Consider the following 20,795-nt stretch of genomic DNA (forward strand, 5'->3'; position numbering starts at 1 on the left):
TGGTCGTTTTAAGTCCTACATTAACCACAACTGGAAAAGTCTTTATATGTGCCTGTAAAATTGGGGGATTTAAGTAAGGACTGGTTTTACCAAGTACCAAGTCTCGGACACGAGAACAAATTAGGTTTGACAGGGAAAGTTAATACAGCCACACTGTATGAGAGACACTGCCGAGGCCCCGGGGCGCAGGTGAAGCGCGGGCACTCACAGGTATGGGTGTACTGAGGGATTAGCTCTGCTGCCATGTAAAACCCAAGCTCCTTCTGGTAGCTTTAGAGATGAGAACTTAATCCTAGCGTTCAGACTCAAGAAAAGGAAAGTTCGCTACAGTAGAGAGTTTTATTTTAAAAAAGGTCCAAGCAGGCTGGGACGTGACAGACATGAGCAGATGCGCTGGGCTAGTCCATGCGAGCTTTCAGGGTCCTGGTGGTGATCTTATCTTTTTCACTAGAGGGGAAAAGAGAGAAGACTGTTAGCAAATATGCATTTAATACCTACCTACAGCTTGTCCCTTTGTGAGGAAGTTGCAGCGTGCATAGGTAGTTTGTTTGCTAGGGCAGGCAGGATCATCTGAGCTTGAAGGTGGCCGTTACAACCCAGCAAACCCCACTGTCCTGCCCCTTCACCCCAGGGGAGCTCCAGTAGGCTCAGTAAGCTGCAGTGCCTGGGATACTGCAGGGAGACGGCACCACGAGCAGAATAAGCTGCCTCACAAGTCAGTCTGATCGCAGTCTGGAAGTTAATGTCGCACCCAGCTGTGGCAAAAAGCATCCTCTTGGCCAGCACTACCCGCATGTGAGGAGTCACCCTCCTCAATTCCGATGGGAATGCAGCCAGAGAATCCCTATGCAGCAAGTGTCTAACTCTAGGACTGATTGCCCGTGGCTCCTGCAGTTCTAACAACAGCCACAGACTGCAAGAGAGCAGCCACGAGGAATAAAACACTTTAAAAGGGACAAAACATTACTAAGGATGCTGCTGGAAGGGAGCAGGATTAGGGATACCCTGGAAGCCAATGCTTTTGCTGACTTTAACACACAGCTTGTTAAATTCTACCTCTGTTCCATAGGGGAAGAGAGCAGCGCTTACATTATGTGTACTACCACGCCCATTCCAGATATGGCATCTCTGTCCACCGCGTTCAACATGGCCTGCGAGATTGTTTCGAAGAGGTGATCGGGTTCCTGAAGAACAGAAGCTATTTTAGTTGGTGTAAAAATTGAATGCTGAGTCATGGTATTTGGTTCAAAACCCAAAGTATCATCCAAGATGCTGCAAGATTTTTTTCCTGCACGCTACAGCCTCTTTGTTCTCCTGAGCTCCTTCGGGAAGTACCAAAGGACCGAGTTTTCCATCCAACCCGCGTATCTCGGGTTCTCCAGTGATCAGCAGGAGGCTGCATCCAAGGCTCAGAGCTGAGCCTGGCCACCTCACTCACCATGTCGGGCTCCCAGAGGGACTCGCACATGCCGTACATCTGCTCGGAGCAGGTGCCGCTGACCACAAAGTCATCGGTTATCATCGGGCAGCCGATCAGGTCTAGACTGCAGATGAATGGTTCGTGTGTTACGGGGTCCAGCCCGGCAATGACTGGTTCTGTGTAGTAAGGCCCAAACCTGTGAAGAACAACATGGCATCGAGCAGTCTGGCCACCTCGACGCAGTTCCACATCCCACAGATATTCACGCAAGGGAAACATCCCACAGATGCTTTTGGTGGGGGACCTTTTGGGTTAACCCAGAAGCGTCCTGCCATGGTTTTAGCATGGCAAACAGAACAGACTTGTGCTGCTACAGCATTGTTTTAACAATACTCAGTATTCTTTCACGAGGAGGCTGAAGATAACATTGTCGCTAAAGTCTCCTTGTGCTGTACCACGAGTAGTCTTTACAGGAGCCCTCCTCAGCCTCCCACCTCCCTAGAATCAGACGAACTCCAACAACCACAGCTTTCACGGACATGTAAACAGCAACTCCGCTGTTTGACAGTTACCGTCTCTCATAGAGCAGGTTGGAAACCATACTCATAAAAGTCTGAGGTTTGATTTGCCTGCCTTCCTTCAGCTCGTAGAGATTCAGCCTGAACTTCAGTCTCTGGGCACTGCAAGAGATGAGAATGAGCATTAAAACATAATCAGGTTCCTTTTTCTTTCATCTTCACCCCGGTCTGAACTGTTCCACTGCACGCTGACAGACACCAGCTCCTGACACATGCCCGAGGCAGGTAGGTAGTCCAGATGCAGCTCCTTTTATACCTGAAGTTATTAACTCGTAGTAGTCGTGATCTTAAATCACGTGCAGTTTCATTTTAAAAGCTCCCAGTAAAGGGAGACCAAGAAAAGGAGCGCTGGCACCCAGCTATTACCCTCCCCCGCGAATAAGCAAAGACGTTTATGCTCAGCATAAGCTGCCACATAGTATTTATTGTAACTATGTCTCTTAGAGACTCAGTATAGGGACGCACGGGCGGGCAGGAGCCTCACTTACACCGTCTGCACGTCCGTGGCCAATCCTGCCAATCCAATATACAGTCTTTGTCCCATAGGGAAAATCTTCTGGAAATCTGTGGTCACCATCTGCCCTTGAATGCCAAACCGCCGGTCCGCAGCGATGGCCACGCAGTTCTTCCCCTTCATGGCCATTACGGCCCCGCCGTTATAGGACATAATAGACTGGAAGAGAGAAGGGCAGCAGGTACCACCGGGGATAAGGTTTGGGGTGCGATGGTTCCTTGGCAAGGCTGAAGGGGTACCCCCTGCACCCGGGATACACCTGCACCCGGGGTACCCCCTGAACCCGGGATACACCTGCACCCGGGGTACCCTCTGTCCCAGCGCCCCCAGCCACCGCCACCCCGGGGGCTGCGTGTGGGGGGAAAGAAGCCATCACCGCTCTCCCTCGCGGTTTCGGCTTTAATTGCTGGGGGCCGCCGCCCCCCGCCCGCCACGGCCCGGGCTGAGGGAAAGCCCACGGGGGCTCACCGCGGCGGCGAGGGGCAAGGCCTCCAGCCCACCCGCCTCCCCCGCGCGGCCCGGGCCCCCGCGGGCCTCGTCCTGCCGGGCGCGGCTCCCTCCCCCGGGCCGTCCCGTCCCGTCCCGTCCCGTCCCGTCCCGTCCCGTCCCCTCACCATGGCGCCGGCCGCACAGACACCGCCAGGCTCCGCACCGCTGCTCCGTCCGCACCGCACACAGCCCCGCCGCGCCGCTGCTCCCGCCTCCCGCCTCTCCCCATTGGCGGCCGCCGCTGTCTCCCGGCCGAACCGCCGCTCGCTATTGGTGGTTCGGCCCGCGGAGGGGCGGAGCTGGTTGGTTCTCCCCGTCACGGGAGGGGGGGAAAAATGACGAGTCACAGCGAGCGGTGCATGCCGGGACGGCGGAGGACCGGGCGGGCGGGGCGCAGCCGGAGGCGGGGCTGCACAGCTGGATCCATCGGGGGCCGCAGCTGGATGGGCACGCAGGGTCGTGGCGCAGCTGGAAGGACGCGCAGGGCGCAGCACAGCTGGATGTGCCCATGGTTGCGTAGCACAGCTGGAAGGATACACAGGTCATGGCACAGCTGGCTGTGCCCATGGTTGCGTTGCACAGCTGGAAGGACACAGGGCATGGCACAGCTGGATGTGCCCATGGGCGTGTGGCACAGCTGGAGGTGCCCATGGGCATGTGGCACAGCTGGGGACACACACAGGGCACTGCAGAGGTGGCAGGGCGGTGTAGGGGGTGCAGCCATCCCATCAGTCAGCGGCCCTTCGGGGTCCCTGAGGCTGCAGCCCCCGTCCCTGCCCCATGCAGGCCCCACGTGCCCATTCCCCCCGTGCCCATGGCAAGGCCGGGATCACCGCGGGGTGCCCAGGCTGGGACCTGCCCGGCCGTACCTCCCCCAGCTTGGCCCTACGCAGCCCTGGCACCTCCTGTCGCACACTGGGAAAAATTGGCCAAACCTGGCTGAATTGAACTAGAAACTCCAGGAAACCCACCCCGCTTCACCCGACCGTGTGGAGCCCTAGTGTGTGGGTCAGGCCTCTTTGCTTTTACACCTCCGGAACCCAGGGGCAAAACCATAAACTCGCCCTGCAGGGCTGGGGCCAGCGGGTCTTCTCAGGGGAAAGAAAAATATCGCTTTGGAAAGTGCTGGAATGCTGAAGTGACTCTGTGAAATGACTAAAGCAGCGAGTCACGGCATTTCTCGGGGAGGGGAAGGGGCCCGGCAAGTGTCTGCGAGGGTATTTTTTATTCAGGGAGCAATTGAAAGGAAGATTTGTGCTCTGCAGAGAATTGGATTTCCATCGCCATCCCCGCTCACCAGCTCTCCCCTCTCCTGGAGGAGACAGGATTAAATGTTTCATTTAGGGGAGTGATGTTGTGCCAAAGGGAAAGAGATCCATGTGTTTGGGAACGCTCTCAAATGCACAACAGCTCAGGCCGCCTGGTTTCAATGAAAACCTCTGGCCCATGCCGGGGCTGTTCATCCGCCCCGGGACCGAGCTCTGGAGGCGCAGCCCAGCCTGGGGCAGCTGTATTTTTAAAGAGTTTTCCATTATAAAAGTGTTCTTGAAGGCGTGAAGTAAGAGGCCGCGTTCTGTCCGGCAGGGCCACCCCACGCGCCGGGGGCAGACGGAGCAGCGGAGCCAGGCGGGAATAGCGCCGTGGCAGATTTTGGCAGCGCTGGCTGTCTCGGGTGGCAGCGGGGAGGCGATCCCCGCTGGGCACCGCTTCTCGCTTCGCTTTCGCATCGGGCTCGTGCTCTGGGATTGGGAAGGTGGCAGCAATCCCTGGCCCTGGCCCGGAGAGCCCCGGCTCTTCCCGCAGCCTTGGCACCGCTGGGCTCAGCCGCGGGAGCGTTTTGTGGCTCTGGGCTTTTGAAACAAGAGGGATCTTCCTGGCACGGCTTTATGCCCTGCGTTAAAACATTAACTTCGTTATTTCTGGTATGAAACTAAATTCAGGGCAAGTGGGGAATATAAATAGATTTTACAAGACTTTGTAAGAGAAGGAAACTTCCGTGATGCAGATTTTGGACCCCCTTCAGCTTATTTTTAAGGCAAAGTATGGGCTCTGGATGGAAACAGTCTCCACTCCAATTTTAATGTCCCAACATGTCCTTTTGCTAATGGGAGAAACCGCGGCATAGAGGGGGCCGCAGGCTGAGCAGAAATGGTTTTATTCACACCAGGGGGCTGGTTTCCCCCTTGCCCAGCGCCTTGGAGAGAGCTGGGAGCCCACGGGGAGCACCAGGACCACATCCCGCCCGTTCACACCTTCTCCCCGTCCAGCCCAGTGCGGTCCGGAGGGCGAGGACCACTCCCAGGGAGCGGGGAACGTCCCACCAAGCCCCTGCACAGCTCTTTGCGTAATGGAAAATCACCCTTCCCGTCCCGCGGGGGCCCGGGATGAGCCACCCCCGCCCGCCGCCCCCTCGCCGTGTCCGTCCTCGGCTGCACCCTGGGACTGGCCCTAGAAAAAAGGAGGGGGAAAAGGGAAAACGGAGATGAAAAAGGTGCCGCACCGTCCCTGGGTGGGCTCGAACCACCAACCTTTCGGTTAACAGCCGAACGCGCTAACCGATTGCGCCACAGAGACCGCGCTGGGCGGCAACGCCGCGTCCGCCGCACTCAGCCGGAGCATCCCGGGAGCGCCCGTGGGGCGCCGGGCACCGGGCATGGCAGCGGGACACCAGCACCGGGACACCGGGCATGGCACCGGAACATCGGCACCGGGCACCGGCAATGGCACCGGGCACCGGGCATGGAACCAGGACACAAGCACCGGCACACCGGGCATGGCACTGGGACACCGGGGCACCGGGCACCGGGCATGGCACTGGGCACGGGCACCAGCACTGGCACCGAGCACCGGCAATGGCACCTGGACATCGGCACCGGGACACCAGAACACTGGTAATGGGCACTGGTACCGGCCACCGGCAATAGCACCTGGACACCAGGACACTGGCACCGGCACTGGCACTGGGACATCAGCACCGAATGGCACCGGGACACCGGGCGGGGCGGAGAATTAATCACACGGCCGCAACAGTGTGGGCCGAGGGGATCCACGCGTGGGCGCAGCGCCCCGCCGAGTAGCCGGTACACCGGCGGTACCGGAGCGCCGCCGGTCGCACCGAGCCCGGGCCGGACCCACGCGGGAGCCGCGGGCACGCCTGGGACAGCGGGGCCGCCTGGGGGGGCGTCGGGAGTGAGCGGGGGCGCTGACACGCGTGGACGCTCCGGCTGCCCGCAACGCTCCGAATCCCCGGGAGCTCCCGCACGGTGCCCCCCCCCGCCCCCGAGCGGGACCGGCCCCGCGGGGGAAAACGGCGCCGTGCGCCCGCCCGCTCCGCTCTCCTTTCCCTTTCCCCCTCTTTTTTTCTTTCCCGCTTTTTCCGTTACCCCCTCTCCTTCCCTTTTTATCTTCCTTTTTCCTTTCCTTCCTTTTTTCCTTTCCTCCTATTCCTTTCTTCCCCCCCTTTTCTTCCCTCCTTTTCCATATTTCCCCTTTTCTGTAATTTCCCGCTATTTCTCTTCCTTTTTTCCCCTCCCCTTTGCTCCCCCCCCCCCGCCGCGGGTCCCGCCGAGCACCGGCAGGCACCGGCCCCCGCCCGAAGGGCCCGGGGAAGGTCCCGCGGGTCCGGGATGCCCCGCGTCGTCTCGCGGGTGGAAATTCCCCCTATTTGGGACCGAAAATGGCCCCAGCGCTGGGCGGGGGACCCGGGGAACCACCCGAGCAGCGCCGCGGTGATGGGGGGCACCGGGGACCCGGGAGCGAGGAGCGGCTCGGCTCGGATTTTGGGCCTATTCCAGCGGTTTTTAGGGCTTTTAGAGATCAACGAGAACGGGGGGGTAGCGGCCGGCGGGTGGGGGGCGGCAGCAGCACCGGGGCACCGTCGCGGAGTTGTCCCCATGGATGGGGGGGCCGTGTCCCGATGGGGCGGGGCGGCGGGGGTGGGGGGGCCCCAATCTCGGCCCCTCACTCCCCTCCTCCGCAACACCCCAAAGGAATGAGGTCACGTGAGGCGGGGCGGGGCCTGGCGGCGGCTGGAGGAGGGAAAAAAATTAAAAAAAAAAAAGGAGGAAAAAAAATAAAAAAAAAAAAAGGAGGAGGAAGGAGGGAAAAAAAAAAAAGAAAAGAAAAAAAAAAAAGCGAGAGGAAAAAAAGGGCCGCGGCCGCAGCGCCGCGCCGAGCCGAGCCGAGCCGAGCCGCGGGAGCGGAGGGGCGGCCGCGGGGCCGCCGCTGCCGCCGCCACCAGGTAGGGACGCGGCCGCCCCCCCCCCGCCGCCCCCCGCCCCGCCGGGCCCCGCCGCCGGGCCCCCCCCTCCCCCCCCCGCGCCCTTTTCTCTCCCCGTGCAAGATGGCCGATGGCCGCCGCCTCCCCCCGCTTTGTGCCGCGGCTCCGCTCCCGTCCCGGTGGGGCTGCCGTGACCCCCCCGCACCCTCCCGGAGAGGGGGTGCGGAGTCATGACAGCCCCGGTTCCCACCCCCCCTCTCCCCGGGCCCGGCGCGGAGCGGGGCAGTGCGGTACGGCCGGCGGGGGGGGGGGACGCGGCGGGAGCCCCCCCCGGGGCGGGCGGAGGGGCCGGGCCGGGCCCCGGGGCGGGCTGTCAGCTGGCCCCGAGTACAAAGGGCTGGGGGGCAGCGGGAGCGCCCCCGGTCCGCCGGGGCTGCCCCACCCCCGGCCTCAAATCGCCCGTGTCCCCGGCTCCCCCCCCCCAAAAAAAAGCCCACCCTGAAGCGGGAGTTGCCCGCGGCGGCGGGGCGGGCGGGCCCGCAGGGCTGCAGCCGGGCACCCCCGGGGCCGCAGCGCGGGGTCACGCGTGTCCGTGCCCACGGCGTGTCCGTGCCCACGGCGTGTCCGTGTCCGTGCGCCTGTCACGCACCGCGCGCTGCCGCGTCCCGCCGCGGGGACGGGTGGGGGGGGGTGGGGGTGTGTGTGTGTGTGTCCTTGCGCGCGCACGGGTGCGTGGACACGCGTGTCCGTGCCCTCCCCGCGGCGTTTCCTCCCCCCTTCCCGCCGTCTCGCTCCGCGGCAGCGGCCGGTGCCCGCGTCCCGCAGCCCGGCAGAGCCGGGGGGTCCCGTCGGGGCGGCGGGCGCTGCCGGGGTTCACGCTCCGGCGCCTTTTTGTCGTGTTCCCGGTGCGTGGGGGTCCGTGGCCGGCGGGCGCTGTGGGGGGAGCCCACCCGCTTTATTGCCCGTCCCCCGGGCTCGCCGCCGCCGGTGCGTCCCACGGGGAGGGGGCGGCCGGTCGGGTCCAAGTTACCGGTGACTTTGAAACGTCCTTCCCCACCCGTGCCTGCTCCGGTGGGGGTGGGGGGTGGGGAGGGAGTGGGTACCGTACCGGGCCACCGCCCACGCAGACAAAAGACCCCGAAAGTCGGGGCCGGGCCTGGGGTGCGGGGAGCCGGTTGCGGGCGGCGGGACCGGGGCAGCGGGAGCCGCTAGCGGGACGGGGCGGCCCCGAGGGCTCCGGCGTGGCCGGTGCTGCAGCCGGCTCCGGGTCCGGGGGGGTCCGGGGCTTTGTTCGCCCCCGCGGCAGGAAATCGCGGTTGTTATCACCCGGTTTATTAGAACCGGTTTGCGCCGGTGGCTCAGGCTCCCCCCCTCCCGCGGAGACCCGGGCCGCCATTGGCGGCTGCGAGCACCGAAAGCAGCAAAATCCACCCAAAATACAGCCGTGGGTTCTGCTGCCCGGCGTGGGCAGCTGGTGCCCGGCGGAGCTGCCCGGTCCCCCGGTGGGGGAGCCCGGGGCTGGGAACCAACCCTTCCCCCCCAGTATTCTCCCGGCCGGGGGGAGCCTGGCAGCGGCCCCCCATCGCCCGTGGGCTGCGGAGGGCTGAGGGCACCTGTGCGGGGGCAGCAAGGTGCAGGGCACCCCGGTGTGCCTGCCCGGGGAGGCCCGGGGTGAGAGCTGAGCCTGGGGAGGGGGCCTGGGGCTTCCTAAACACCCTGGTGCCCCCCAGACCCCTCTCTGCAAGGAGACCCTGGGGCTCAGCTTGGCCCCTGCCCCTCCTGCACAGGGGTGTCCTCCTGGTCCCCAAATTCATGTAATCTTCATCCCTGCGGCACCTCCATCCCCATCCCCGTGGTGTCTCCATCCCTGTTGTGTCCCCATCCCCACAGCTCCTCCATCCCCATCCCTGTGGCGTCCCCATCCCCATGGTGTCCCCATCCCCACAGCTCCTCCGTCCTCATCCCTGTGGTGTCCCCATCCCTGTCATGTCCATATCCCCATAGTGTTCCCATGCCCATAGTGTCCCCATCCCTATGGTGTCCCCATCCCTGCAGCTCCTCTGTCCCCATCCCCATGGTGTCCCCATCCCCGCGGTGTCCCCATCCCCGCGGTGTCCCCATCCCCACGGTGTCCCCATCCCCGCGGTGTCCCCATCCCCATGGTGTCCCCATCCCTATGGTGTCCCCATCCCTGCAGCTCCTCTGTTCCCATCCCCGCGGTGTCCCCATCCCCATGGTGTCCCCATCCCTATGGTGTCCCCATCCCTGCAGCTCCTCTGTCCCCATCCCCACGGTGTCCCCATCCCCGCGGTGTCCCCATCCCCGTGGTGTCCCCATCCCCGCGGTGTCCCAATCCCCATGGTGTCCCCATCCCCACACACCCGCCTCCGGGGACTTTGCCGCGACAGAATGAGATGAGAGACCCAGGCTGGAGCCTGGGAGAAGCCCCGCAGGGAGGGAGCGGGATCGCGGGGCGGCTTCCCCAGGAGAGGTGCCTGGCACGGCCCCAGTGTTGCACAAACACACCCGTACGCACCGCTCCATGCACAGCCCCGAGTGCACACCCCTGCACACCCGCACACAAAAACAGCCGCCTTGCACACACGCACACGCGTGTGCGCCCCGTCTGCTCCCTGGGTGCGGGGTTCACCCTGTTCCTCGCCCAGTCGCGGCGCCCGCACCGCGGCCGTTGTGCCTTCGGTGGTTGTCTCGGCTGTTGTCTGGCTGTCGGGTGTCTGCGAAGGGCCTGGCCCCGTGTCAGGCAGCCGGTGACAACCGCTCCATGCCTGACCCTGTGCGGGTGCCTGTACCGCAGGGGTGCAGGTGTGCGCGTGTGTACCTCTGCCTGTGTGCGTATAGGGGTTACGTGCGTGTACGTGTAGTATGTGTGTACACACAGACACGTGTGTGTGTCTCCCTGTGTGTGGGTGTGGGTGCGTACGGGTGTTGCCGTCGGCGCACCCTGGCACTGCCATCGCGCCCACGCTCATTTACACAAGCCCAGGGTTTCTTCTCCTCTCTCCCCCTCGCCTCGGATGGTTGTAATAATATTCTGGCTCCTCTCCAAGTATCGGGGTTGCCATGGAAACAATAAAACTGCAGCAATTTCGGGCTCCGGCTCCGCCGTCTCCCATTGGAAATGTGAAAGTGCCGGAGCAGGCGGGCAGCGATTCCCCCGCGTCTGCGCCCGGCGCCAGGGGATGCTGCCCATGTGCCCCGTGTGCCCACCCGGCCATGCCCACCCACCCACGCAGGTGCTGCGGGTGCTCCTGGGTGCTCCTGGCCGCGGGCAGGTGGCCAGCGCCGGACCCGGGAGTTTCTATAGAAACCGCGAGGCGGTGGCTGAAAATGCCTTTTCCATCGAACAAAACAAAAATACACTTTGTGTGTGTGTGTGTGTGTGTGTGTGCGCGCGCGCGCAGCCTCGGGAGCTGCAGGCAAGGGGCTGGCTAACGGGTGATTCATCCCCTCTCAGAGGTGTCTCGGCATGTTGGGACCCACTTGGGACCCCCAGGAAGATGTGAACACGAGGCAGTGGGAGCTGGGCCATTCCCAGGGCAGGGGGCTGCGTGGGGAGGTGTGTGGGTGCTGCTTGTGCGCCCCCGGGGCTGGCAGGGTGCTGGGGCTGCCCCGGTGCTCCCAGGGCCATGCATGGCACATCGGGGGAGCACCAGGCACCCCCACCTTGCCCTGCATTTATTTGTTAAAGGGTGAAGTGGGTCCCACAGATCCCGTCCTTGGCACGAAGCGGCTGTTAAGGGTGGCCCCGGGTGTTTCCCTGCAGGGAGGATCTGCCGCAGCGCTGCTCCAAAATGCACAGGACCACCAGGATAAAGATCACCGAGCTCAACCCCCACCTGATGTGTGCCTTGTGCGGCGGCTACTTCATAGACGCCACCACCATCGTGGAGTGTCTGCACTCCTGTGAGTGTCCCGGGCCCCTGGCCGGGGCCACGCTGCCCCCAGGGGTGCCCCGAGCCCCGGGAAGGGTGGCCGTGCCACACTGAGACCCTCCCGCAGTGCCCGAACCCATCCCGCATCCCACATTGCTGCCGTATGGAGCTGCAGGGTCGGTCCCGTGCTGCATGGATGGGGCTGGACCGCGGTGGGCGAGCAGGGGTCCCAGCCCTGAGCCGGTCTGGGGGTACGGGGTGCTTCACCAGGTTCTGCCCCCTCGTCTGTCCATCCGTCTGCTCACACTGAGTCTTTCCCCACAGTCTGCAAAACCTGCATCGTTCGCTACCTGGAGACGAACAAATACTGCCCCATGTGTGATGTCCAAGTGCACAAAACCAGACCCCTCCTCAGCATCAGGTGAGCTTCGGGGTGACCCTGCACCCTGGGTCCCTGCGTGGCACCGGGCCCCGGCCCCGTATCGCTGCAGCCGGTGCCCGCTCTGGGGTGCAGCCCTGAGCACCCCGGGCTGGGGAGCAGGGCTCTGCGGCCAGCAGCGTGGTGGTGCAGCCGAGCAGGGACCATTGCGCCTCTTGCAGCATGAGTCCTCTCTGCTCCCGACCCCGCACTCCACAGCAGTGGGGGCTCGGGGTGCTCTCCAGGTGGAAGGGGAACAGGGACAGTGGGAACTGCCACCATGGAGGGGACAGGACGCAGGGACACCTCCTCTGTGGCAGCAGGAGGAGGCTGGGGCACGTGTCACCCAGAGCACAGGCTGCTCCGCACCTGTCCCTGGGCATCCTGGACCACAGACGTCCATCCGTCCGTCCCCGCAGCCCCACCGGGCACAGTTTAACCTGGGACCGCCTGTGCTTTCTAACTCCCTGCTCTGTCCGCCGTGGGGACGGTGCCGTGTCCCTCGGGGGATGCACCGGGGTGGGCTCACAGTGACGCAGGTGAAAGGGAGCCCGGCCCCGGTGGCGGTGGCTTCGCGCCGGCCCCGTGTCTGGCTGGGGAAAGCCAGACACGTCCCGTCACTTGTGGAATTGGCTCTGCAGGTGGTTGGCATAGAAACCATGAAAGGCTGCAATACATCACTCGCCTTTTTTTTTTTCCCCTCTCCTTTTTTTTAGCCTCTTCCATGTAAACCCGTTTCTGTAGTAACACTTTTTCCGCCCTCTTTTTTTTTTTTTTTTCTGGTTCACTATGAAATATTTACACTCCAGCTCCCACGGCTCCCTCGCCGAAACATCCCTGCCTGCGTGCAGAGACGGATACACAGCCGCCCGTGCCGCAGACGGGCACCACGCACGCCAACAGCGCTGTGCCGGCGTCCCTGAGCCCCGGCTGTCACGGCGGCGCGGTGCTTTCGCATCCCCTTCGGTCCCAGCGGGGAAAATACGGGGCACACGTGGGCAGAGGCGCTGCTGCAGGTGACAGGGGCCTGATCCAGGCGTGGTGCCACAGAAAATTCTCTGCACCGACAAGGGGGCTTGCTTTCCCCTTCGCTCCCCAAACCGGTGCCGCGGCAGCGCCGAGACACCCGCGCCCCGGGCGTGATGCTGCGCGGCGCTGAGGGGGCTCCCGTGCGGGGCCACCGCATTCCCCGTGGCACCCCGGTCCCCACCCAGCGCCACCGTGCTGGGCTGAATGGGGTTGACTCATTGCGAGAGCAGCGACGGGCTGGTAATTAAGCTGCCAATCAAGTGGCTGAGGTTGCTTTTTCATTAGCTTGCTGTAAATTATAAAGCAAATTCTCGGGGTATGTATTATAAATAAAATCGCAGCGGGGCCTCGTGAACCAGAGTGACATCACCGAGGCATTAGGGATGAAAGCCACGGCTAGGCTAAAAATAATATAGGGTACGGTCATTTGTTTTTCTTTAAAATAAAGGCCTTATTATTAAAATGGAAAGAATTGCAGATATAATTTACTTTTCACCAGCCCCACTGCTCCTGCTTTGTTTTTGAGATTTTTTTATTTATTTATTTGGCTGAGCTGCTGCTTTTAAACTGTGCCTGCAGGGTCCCGAGCCCAAGCCTCCCAGCAAAATCCCGCTCCTGGCTCTGTGCTGAGGATGGGACTTGAGCTTCCCCAGTTCCTCGAGTGCTTTAGAAGATCCTCCCTTGAGATGTTCACATTTTAGGGAACATCTTTTCATTTGCTTTCCTGTGTAACAGCCCGACAGCGGACGCCGTCCTGCCGTCCTTAACAGAGGGAAACCAAAGCCTGAGCCCTGAACTGCGGCCGAGTCCAAAAATAAAATTAGATGCAAATTAAAACCTGCAGAAACATTTGCCGATCTTAGAATTCTTTTTTTTGTAAGTTCTTGGTGTGTTTTTGTGATCGTTTTGACTACTGCAAGGCATCCGGGCCCCCAAATCCTGCTGCCATCCTCCCTAGCGATTACAAGGATTTTTGAAACGTTTTGCTTTCTTTTCCCAGAGTTAACCCTTTGCGGTGAGCGCGCGGGCGGACGGGTTTGCCCGCGAGACGGGGTTGCGGCATCGCCGTGGGACGGGGAGCCGGGGCCCTGTGCTCCCGGCAGGGAGATGGGGAGAGGCAGCGTTTGGGCTGGCCGCGGCACGCGTGGTGCAGGGCAGCTTTCGGCAGCCCGGGGAAGCCGAGCCGCTCCCATCCAGCTGATTTCTCTCTCTTTTCCCGTTTCTTTTTTCCCCCAGGTCAGACAAAACCCTACAGGACATAGTGTACAAACTGGTCCCGGGGCTTTTCAAAGGTACAGCCATGGACAGTTATAACTGTGTGGGTTTGGGGTTGTTTGCGACTCACTCCCACCCACCAGTGAAACTGGTCCCCCGGATTTCGCGCTGCCCACGGCGCCCCTGCCCGTGTGATGGGGACAGCAGGAAAATGCATGGTGTGAACGGAGAGGGATGGGTCCGTCCGGATGGTGCCCATCCCGCGCTCCGGCAGCCCCGGGGGCTGCTGCTGGGGGGAGCCACGGAAAGCAAAGCTGGGAGCAGGAGCCGCGGATTTGCTCTCCACGTGCCTGCGCGTCCTCGGGGAAAAAAGTGTGGGGGTCTGCAGGTGTGGAAAGGCTGAGGACAGTCGAGCCGCCGTAAAGGCATTCTCACAGCAGCGGATTTGCAGCCGCTCCGAGGGTTTTACTGGTACGATTTGATTACTCTTGCTAAAGCCACTGCTCTCCTACGGGTCCGTCTGCACCGGGCAGCTCGTGCTTGAGCCGCCGGCGGGGAGCAGGCGCTCGGCGATCCGGGGCTTCCTCTCGCTCCCTTCTCTTTGCACCCATCTCCCCCTTGGTGTGATTTGGTTTTTCTCCCCCTCACCTTCCTCCTCCCTTCTCCTGCAGATGAGATGAAGAGGCGGCGCGACTTCTACGCCGCATACCCCATGGCAGAGGGTGAGTGTCAGCCCCGGGGCCGCCCCCTCGCCCCGGCCGTGCCCCCCGCAACGCCTCAGCCTCTCCCTCCCTCTGCTCCCGCAGTTCCCAACGGGTCCAACGAAGATCGCGGGGAAGTCTCCGAGCAGGACAAGGGGAACCTGACGGATGACGAGATCGTCAGCCTGTCCATAGAGTTTTATGAGGGGTCCAGGTATCTTTTTTCTGGCTGCTGCTGGGGTTTCTGGGGGTTGTGAATAAACTCTCGCCCTCTCTGCCCACCTGGGAGACGGAGCTGAGATGCCAAGTGGTGATGGCTGGCTCAGGCCCTGCTCGGGGCTCAGCATCTCCCGGCGTGCTTGAGTGGAGAGAGGAGCGCCCAAAACCCATCTGCCCTGGTCCCCCATCCTGCATCCCCTCTGGGTGCTTGTTATGGCAGCGGGGTCCCTGCATCACCGCTCCCCGTGCAGGCAGGGGAAGGCTCAGGGCAGAGCCCAAGGGCTGCCACGTCGCTGGGGCCGGTGGTGGCCTCCGAGGACGTCACCGGCGGCCGGAGCAGCGGTTCAGAGGGAGGCAGCGAAGGCGGCAGCCTGGGCAGTGGCTGCAGCGTGCTGGATTGGCAACGCAGCGGCGTGGGCTGGGGCGGTGGACCCAGAGCTTGGCTGAAAAGTTGCTGGATGGTTCCTCTTGTAGCCCCTCCACGGAAAGCCCTTCTAGTGGGTTATTTTTCCTCTCCGCCTTTTTATTCCTTCATAAACTTTGTCCTGTGTTTGCTTTCCTCCCCCCAGAGAAGAGAAGAAAGGGGCTGTTGAGAACGGGGACCTGGAGAAGGAGAAGGTGAGTGTGGTGGGACTCACGGCACGGAGAGCTCCATGTCCAGCTGCCTCCTGGGCTTTTGGGGTTTGGCGGGGGGGGGCAGGAGGGCACCCCAGACCGCCTGCTGAAGGAGGTGGGGACTGCCCATTAATTGCACGGCGGACTCTCAGCAACGCCTCTCCCCCTGGCCCCCTCCCGCTGTGTCCCCAGAAGAACGGGGTGCGGTTCCTGCGCTGTCCCGCCGCGATGACCGTCATGCACCTGGCCAAGTTCCTCCGCAACAAGATGGACGTTCCCAGCAAGTACAAGGTGAGCGTGTGCCCGGGCTCCGCGCGCTGCCCGGCGCCTGGTGGGCTCGGAGGGGCCGCCCCATGCTGCGTCCCCCGCTTTTCCAGCTCCCAAACACGGCGGCAGCATCCCGGGCTTTGCATCAGCGGGTGGGCGCTGGGGGCAGGAGCCGCCCCTTACGGCGCGTTGCGTGTGAACTGTGAGCTTGCTCCGGCTTCTGGCAAGGGCGGTGCCGGCGCCCCGGCAGCCCCCGGCTCTGGGAGAGGCACTCGGGGATGGCAGAGCCCCAAGAGCAGCTCTGGGGGGGGGCTGGCGGTGCCTCTGTTCCCGTGCCGGGGGACTGACGCTGTCCCCTGCGGCAGGTGGAAGTCCTCTACGAAGATGAGCCCCTGAAGGAGTATTACACCCTGATGGACATCGCCTACATCTATCCCTGGAGGAGGGTAAGCGGAGCTGCTGCCTTCCACACCGTGGGCACCGGTGCTGGGGCTTGTCTTGGAGAAATGCTTGGGAAAGCAGTCCTTTAGGGGAAGGCTAAAGGCATAAAAAAGCTTAAAAATGGAAAAACTTAAAAACTGAAGGACTTAAAAATGGAAAAAATTAAGAATTGAATAATTTAAGAATTGAAAATATTAATTGATAAGCTTGAAAATTGGAGGGCTTCAACAAGTAAACCCCGGATGCCCCCTGCTTATAAAGGTGTTTGCTCCAGGTGTGATTTTCAGGAGGCTGCGGGGGCTGCACGTGCTTTTTTCCCCTTTCTCCAGGGCAGGCGGGAGGGCTGGTGGCCGGCAGCCGGCCTCGTGCCAGCACGGGCGGCCGGTGACGCGGTGCACGCCGGGGCTGCCGCGGGGAGCCGGGTGCCATCGTCTGCCCCTCTCCCGCTCGCAGAACGGGCCCCTGCCGCTGAAATACCGCGTCCAACCCGCCTGCAAGCGGCTCAAGCTGTCCCAGCCGGCCACCTCCGAGTGCATCAACACCAGCGGCGCCTCCGAGTGCGAGTCGGTCAGCGACAAAGCCCACAGCCCCGCCACGCTGCCCGCCACCTCCTCCTCCCTGCCCAGCCCCGGCACCCCGTCCCACGGCTCGCCCAGCTCCACCGCCGGCAGCGGCCCCGCCGGCACCGGCCCCGCGCTCAACGGCACCTCGAACTGCCACCCGCTGCCGCCCGCCACCAGCCGGTGCCGCAAAACGACTGTCAATGGCAGCACGGCCTCCGCCTTGACCTAAGCAAGGCCGAAACAGGGACTCCTGGCTGGGTTTTATATATCTATATATATTATATATATACATATATAAATATATATGTGTACATAGGGAGAAAAAAAAAATTATACATACTTATTTTCTATTGATTGACCAGATTAATTTAAAACGCAAATAAGACACATAAATGTGGTTGAATATTTTTAAATGATTTGGGGTTTTGTTTGTTTGTTTCTTCGTTTATTTTAACTTATGTAAGCTGCATGCCGGAGCTGGGAGCCACGCAGGTGCTGCTGCCTTCCTTGCTCCTTTTCTCTTAACACTCTTCCCTCTCCTCCCCATCCCTCTCCCCTCGCGCCTGCTCAGAGCGAGACGGGGGCGTGAGCGGGGACTCCCGGCTGCACAGGTAAGGGCCAAGCACAGAAGCCAAAAAAATGCCCCCCTCCAGCCCTGCCGTGCCCTGGGGTTTGGTTTTGTTTTGGTTTTTTTTGCCTTTTTTATGTTTTATTTGGGGTTCTTTTGGCACCAGGTTTGGTAACGTGGTGCCTGTGGCCCGCGGGGACCAGCGGCCCGTTTGTTGGCATCGAGCATCGCTCGCTGGCGTTGCCCCCCCCCCCCCCCCCCAGCTTTCCCTTGCCGTGCACGGTTCTGTTTCTATTTTTGCTTTCCCTCTGCGGTCTCTGGACGGTGTTTCAGGCTCTGACCTAGCGAAGCCTCACACAGACGCTTCCCTTTGTGCACAGTAAGTAGGTTCTTTTTATCCCCCCCACACACACACTTAAAAAACCCCGTGCTTGCAACTCAGCGCGAAGGACCAGCCGTACGGGGCGTAGGAGCACAAGCCCCGCTGAACACTGGTTTTTCCTTCCTAAGGGAGCTGCCGCCTCCCCGGGGCAGACGGGCAGTGCTGGCTGCCGACGGCTCCGGACACCGCCAGTTTTTGGCTGGGGGGCATCTAAACCATTGGGGTCCGCTTCGGCAGCGCTGGGTGAGCCCGCGTGGGACCCAGGGGCTTCAAATGCCGCCGTCCTGCCCGAGCGCGTGGTGGGTGCAGCTCCCGGTCGGGGGGGTGCGGGTCCCCCCTCACCCCGCCGCCGGCTCCCCGCTCGCCTCCATGGCTTCAATGTCACGTTTCAGAGCATTTATTTTTGTCGTTTTTTCCTCCCCCCCACCCCGCCCTGTCCTTCCCGCCCTCTCCTCCCGCCCCCACATTGGGTTTTTAAAAAAATAAAATAAAAAAATAAGACTACAGTGCCTTTAGCCAGGAGGCTTCGGTGAGGGGCGAGCGTGGGAAGGTGCTGCCGTGTTTCGGGCTGGAGCAGAGCGGCACCGGCCGCCCGCGCGCGCTGGGGAAGGGACCAACTCTCTACATTGACAAAAGAAAAAAGCACACGAGCCCCGGGGAGCGCCAACCCCGGGGGTTTCTCTCCATCCCTTTCTGGGGAGGGGGACAAATGACAAAAAAAATAAAAAAGCAAGTGCCTGCAGCACCCGGACGGCACCCGACGGTCAGGCTGCGGCTGCGGCCGCCCGCGACGGCACGGTGAGAACCAAAGGAAAGCGGCACGGGAATTGTAGGAACAGCCCGACTCCAAAGGTCAGGAAACTTGGGATGTTGTTATTGTAATTTTTATATATTTTTTTTTTTTTTAAATTATTCGTTTGAAGTACCGCACCCCCACCACGCACTCGACAGCCGCACCTTCGCTACAGCACAGCCCCAGGCTCCGCTGCCCTCCGGGCGCCGGGGATGGGGCCTGGGAAGGGTCCCTGCGGGGCCCCGTTTGGTTCCCCCTTCCCCATCCCCAGGCTGGGGCTGGACGAGGGGCTCGAAGTGTGTCGGGGGGCTCCATTTGTCTCGACTTTAACACCCCTTTTCTCCTTGTAAATAGGCCACGATGGACTGAGGGAGGCAGCTGAAGTGCCTCGGTCTGGGGTTTGTGTGGGGCTCTTGGGGGGTTGTTTTGTTTTGTTTTTCCTATATGGTACAAACCAAATTGCTCTGTATGTTTGCATCCTGTACGACGTTTTAATGTCTTGTAATATATTCTGATATTCATATATCGTTATTGGTTAAACATTTGTATAACTATACAGCTTTGTAAATGTAATAAATGCTGCAGACTGTCCTTCCCTTCGCCTGCTGTACGGATGCAGCTGCGCGGGTGCCTCCGTCCCGCGTCCCCACGGGCACCCGCAGCTCTGCCAACGCAGAACCGCTCCTCAAAGTCCCCTTATCCAGTGGATTATTTTTTTCCCCGGCCACTGCTGAGCCTTCCTTATCCCTGGCAGGGCCCCAGCGGGGCTGAAGGCAAAATTGCTGCCCCCATGGTGGGGTGAGGCTGGTTTTCTGCAGCTGGTGGGAGCCCTCAGGGCTCAGTGATTAGGGTTAATTGGGGTGGGAGCTGAGCATCTCCTCAGGTGCCCGAGAGGGCTGAACATGCCAGTGTCCGGAGCTCCGTGGGCTCCGTCCCCGCGGGGTGCGGCGGTGTCAGGGCTGTGCCGAGAGCTGGGCGCCCTGCACGGCCTCCTCCTTGTGGGTGCCGTCGCAGTACGGGGGGGAGCGGGTGCGCTTGCACCCACAGAGCCAGGCCGTCTTGTCCTCCTCCGGGGTGAAGCGTAGCGGGGAGATCCCCGGGGTCGCTTTCTTGTGGGTGCCGTCGCAGAAGGGCTGCAAAGCAAATGGGGAGGGGGTGAAAGTGAGGATTTGGGGGTGCCCGGCTGACCTGGGGGCTGCGCTGTTGGCCCCTGCTCTGGGCACGAAGCGGGGGGACCGCCATCCCTCCATCCCCCCTCTGCTGCTCTCCGCCCCCCCCCCCCCCGTCCGTGGCCCAGCGCATCCCCCGGGAATTGGGGTGCTGTGGGTGCACCCCGGAGAGTGACGGCCCCTCCTCCCCCCAACGCCCCCCGCCCTCCCCGGACGGGGGGTGGGGGGGTCCCCGTGGGGCCGGTCCCGCTCCAGCCCCGGGCGCAGCCCCGCGCATGGCGGCTGGGGGGGCCGGAGCCCCCCCGGTCCCCGGCCCGACCTGGCTCTTGCTGTGCCCGCAGGCGCACCACGCGTATTTCTTCCCCGCCTTCAGCTCCACCGGGAAGGGCTGCTTGGCGGCGATGGCCGGCTGCGGGGGGGCCGAGCGGCGCCGCGCCGGGGGGGCGGACGGGAGCGAAGGGATGTGCGAAAGCCCCGGGGGGTCCCGGACACCCCACCCCCGCCGCCGCCCGCCGGCCCCCGCGGCTCTCATCAGTGTCACGAGCGCAGCCGGTCTCGGCAGCACCATGGCCCCCCGCCCGCCCGCCGCCGGGTCACCTTCCCCGGCAGCGGCTCCTCCTCCCGCCGCCGCCGGAAGAGCCGGGGCGGCCGGGCTCGGCGGGAGCTCGGCTGCTCGCTGCAGAAAGGTTCCCCCTTGCACGGAGCCTGGCAGCCCCCCCCCCAGTCCCAGCCCCTTGCAGCGCAGCCCTCCCTTGCACCGACCCCCTCCCGACCCGGGGTGGCCGGTCCCTTCCACCGTCCCCATCAAACCGGGCTCGGACGTGCGGAGCCCCTTGGTGCCGCTCCCCCATCTCGCCCCCCGCCCCGCAGGGTTTGGGGGGTTCGCCCCGGCCCCCTCCGTGGAGCTGCGCCCCCCCCGCGGGGGTCCCTCTGCTCCCCAAAATTGGGCTCCGCCACTTCCCTGGAAATTCACCTTTTAAGCACCAAAGATTTGGACCCACCCCCCCGCTCCCCCCTTTATAAACATTTCACTACTGGGAAAAATGAGCTTTTTTGGCAGCTGAAGTGATTTAGCGCTGCAGGTGGCTGCCCGCCGCGGGGGGAGCGCTCGGCCCCACGGGCAGGATCCCCCCACGGCCCCGGGGGTCACGGCCCCTGGCCACCGCGTGTCCGGTGGGGGGGATGCCCACGGCCAGCGCCCACCGTCGCGGGTTCCCGGTGCGATGGGAGCGAGGGTCTGAGCCCAACGTCCGACCCAAGGCCACTTTATCTTCCTTTCTGAAGCCCCCCGGCCCCAAGGGC

The 20,795-nt window shown here is 62.6% G+C and overlaps 3 protein-coding genes and 1 non-coding gene across 8 annotated transcripts; 1 reads left to right on the forward strand and 3 right to left on the reverse strand.

Annotated features, from left to right (window-relative positions):
* Positions 1 to 320: 320 nt before the first annotated feature.
* Positions 321 to 3,365, reverse strand: PSMB3 (proteasome 20S subunit beta 3). Its single transcript, XM_064473142.1, has 6 exons — positions 3,127 to 3,365; positions 2,487 to 2,671; positions 1,993 to 2,100; positions 1,439 to 1,616; positions 1,090 to 1,184; positions 321 to 447 (listed from the first exon to the last, which is right to left on the reverse strand). The coding sequence occupies exons 1-6, from the start codon at positions 3,127 to 3,129 to the stop codon at positions 399 to 401; spliced, it is 618 nt and encodes a 205-aa protein (XP_064329212.1). The 5' UTR covers positions 3,130 to 3,365; the 3' UTR covers positions 321 to 398.
* Positions 3,366 to 5,501: 2,136 nt separating this feature from the next.
* Positions 5,502 to 5,575, reverse strand: TRNAN-GUU (transfer RNA asparagine (anticodon GUU)). The gene has a single exon. It is a non-coding gene; the product is annotated as a tRNA-Asn (tRNA).
* Positions 5,576 to 6,982: 1,407 nt separating this feature from the next.
* Positions 6,983 to 18,915, forward strand: PCGF2 (polycomb group ring finger 2). 5 transcript variants are annotated; one of them, XM_064473450.1, is made up of 11 exons: positions 6,983 to 7,241; positions 10,696 to 10,797; positions 11,005 to 11,144; positions 11,438 to 11,534; positions 13,797 to 13,852; positions 14,447 to 14,497; positions 14,582 to 14,690; positions 15,265 to 15,313; positions 15,503 to 15,601; positions 15,943 to 16,023; positions 16,472 to 18,915. In XM_064473450.1, the coding sequence occupies exons 3-11, from the start codon at positions 11,033 to 11,035 to the stop codon at positions 16,808 to 16,810; spliced, it is 993 nt and encodes a 330-aa protein (XP_064329520.1). In that variant the 5' UTR covers positions 6,983 to 7,241; positions 10,696 to 10,797; positions 11,005 to 11,032; the 3' UTR covers positions 16,811 to 18,915. The 5 variants fall into 5 exon arrangements, with proteins under 5 accessions (XP_064329520.1, XP_064329522.1, XP_064329519.1 ...); XM_064473452.1 differs by lacking the exon at positions 10,696 to 10,797 and having other exon boundaries at positions 15,506 to 15,601; XM_064473449.1 differs by lacking the exon at positions 10,696 to 10,797 and having other exon boundaries at positions 6,985 to 7,241.
* Positions 18,792 to 20,145, reverse strand: CISD3 (CDGSH iron sulfur domain 3). Its single transcript, XM_064473454.1, has 2 exons — positions 19,813 to 20,145; positions 18,792 to 19,457 (listed from the first exon to the last, which is right to left on the reverse strand). Exons 1-2 carry the CDS (start codon positions 20,059 to 20,061, stop codon positions 19,278 to 19,280), a joined length of 429 nt encoding a protein of 142 aa, XP_064329524.1. The 5' UTR covers positions 20,062 to 20,145; the 3' UTR covers positions 18,792 to 19,277.
* Positions 20,146 to 20,795: the final 650 nt, after the last annotated feature.

The sequence above is a fragment of the Phalacrocorax carbo genome, chromosome 25, assembly GCF_963921805.1.
Source record: "Phalacrocorax carbo chromosome 25, bPhaCar2.1, whole genome shotgun sequence".
Taxonomy (NCBI): Eukaryota; Metazoa; Chordata; class Aves; order Suliformes; family Phalacrocoracidae; genus Phalacrocorax; species Phalacrocorax carbo.

Coding starts and splice junctions, on each gene's coding strand:
- PSMB3 (XM_064473142.1), bottom strand. Junction 2,101..2,486: donor GCCACGGACGTGCAGACGGT/GTAAGTGAGGCT, acceptor CATCTCTTGCAG/TGCCCAGAGACTGAAGTTCA. Junction 1,185..1,438: donor CCCTCTGGGAGCCCGACATG/GTGAGTGAGGTG, acceptor TCTGTTCTTCAG/GAACCCGATCACCTCTTCGA.
- PCGF2 (XM_064473450.1), top strand. CDS start 11,033: ATGCACAGGACCACCAGGATAAAGATCACCGAGCTCAACCCCCACCTG. Junction 15,602..15,942: donor ACGTTCCCAGCAAGTACAAG/GTGAGCGTGTGC, acceptor CCCCTGCGGCAG/GTGGAAGTCCTCTACGAAGA. Junction 16,024..16,471: donor ACATCTATCCCTGGAGGAGG/GTAAGCGGAGCT, acceptor TCCCGCTCGCAG/AACGGGCCCCTGCCGCTGAA.
- CISD3 (XM_064473454.1), bottom strand. CDS start 20,061: ATGGTGCTGCCGAGACCGGCTGCGCTCGTGACACTGATGAGAGCCGCG. Junction 19,458..19,812: donor GCGGGCACAGCAAGAGCCAG/GTCGGGCCGGGG, acceptor TTTGCTTTGCAG/CCCTTCTGCGACGGCACCCA.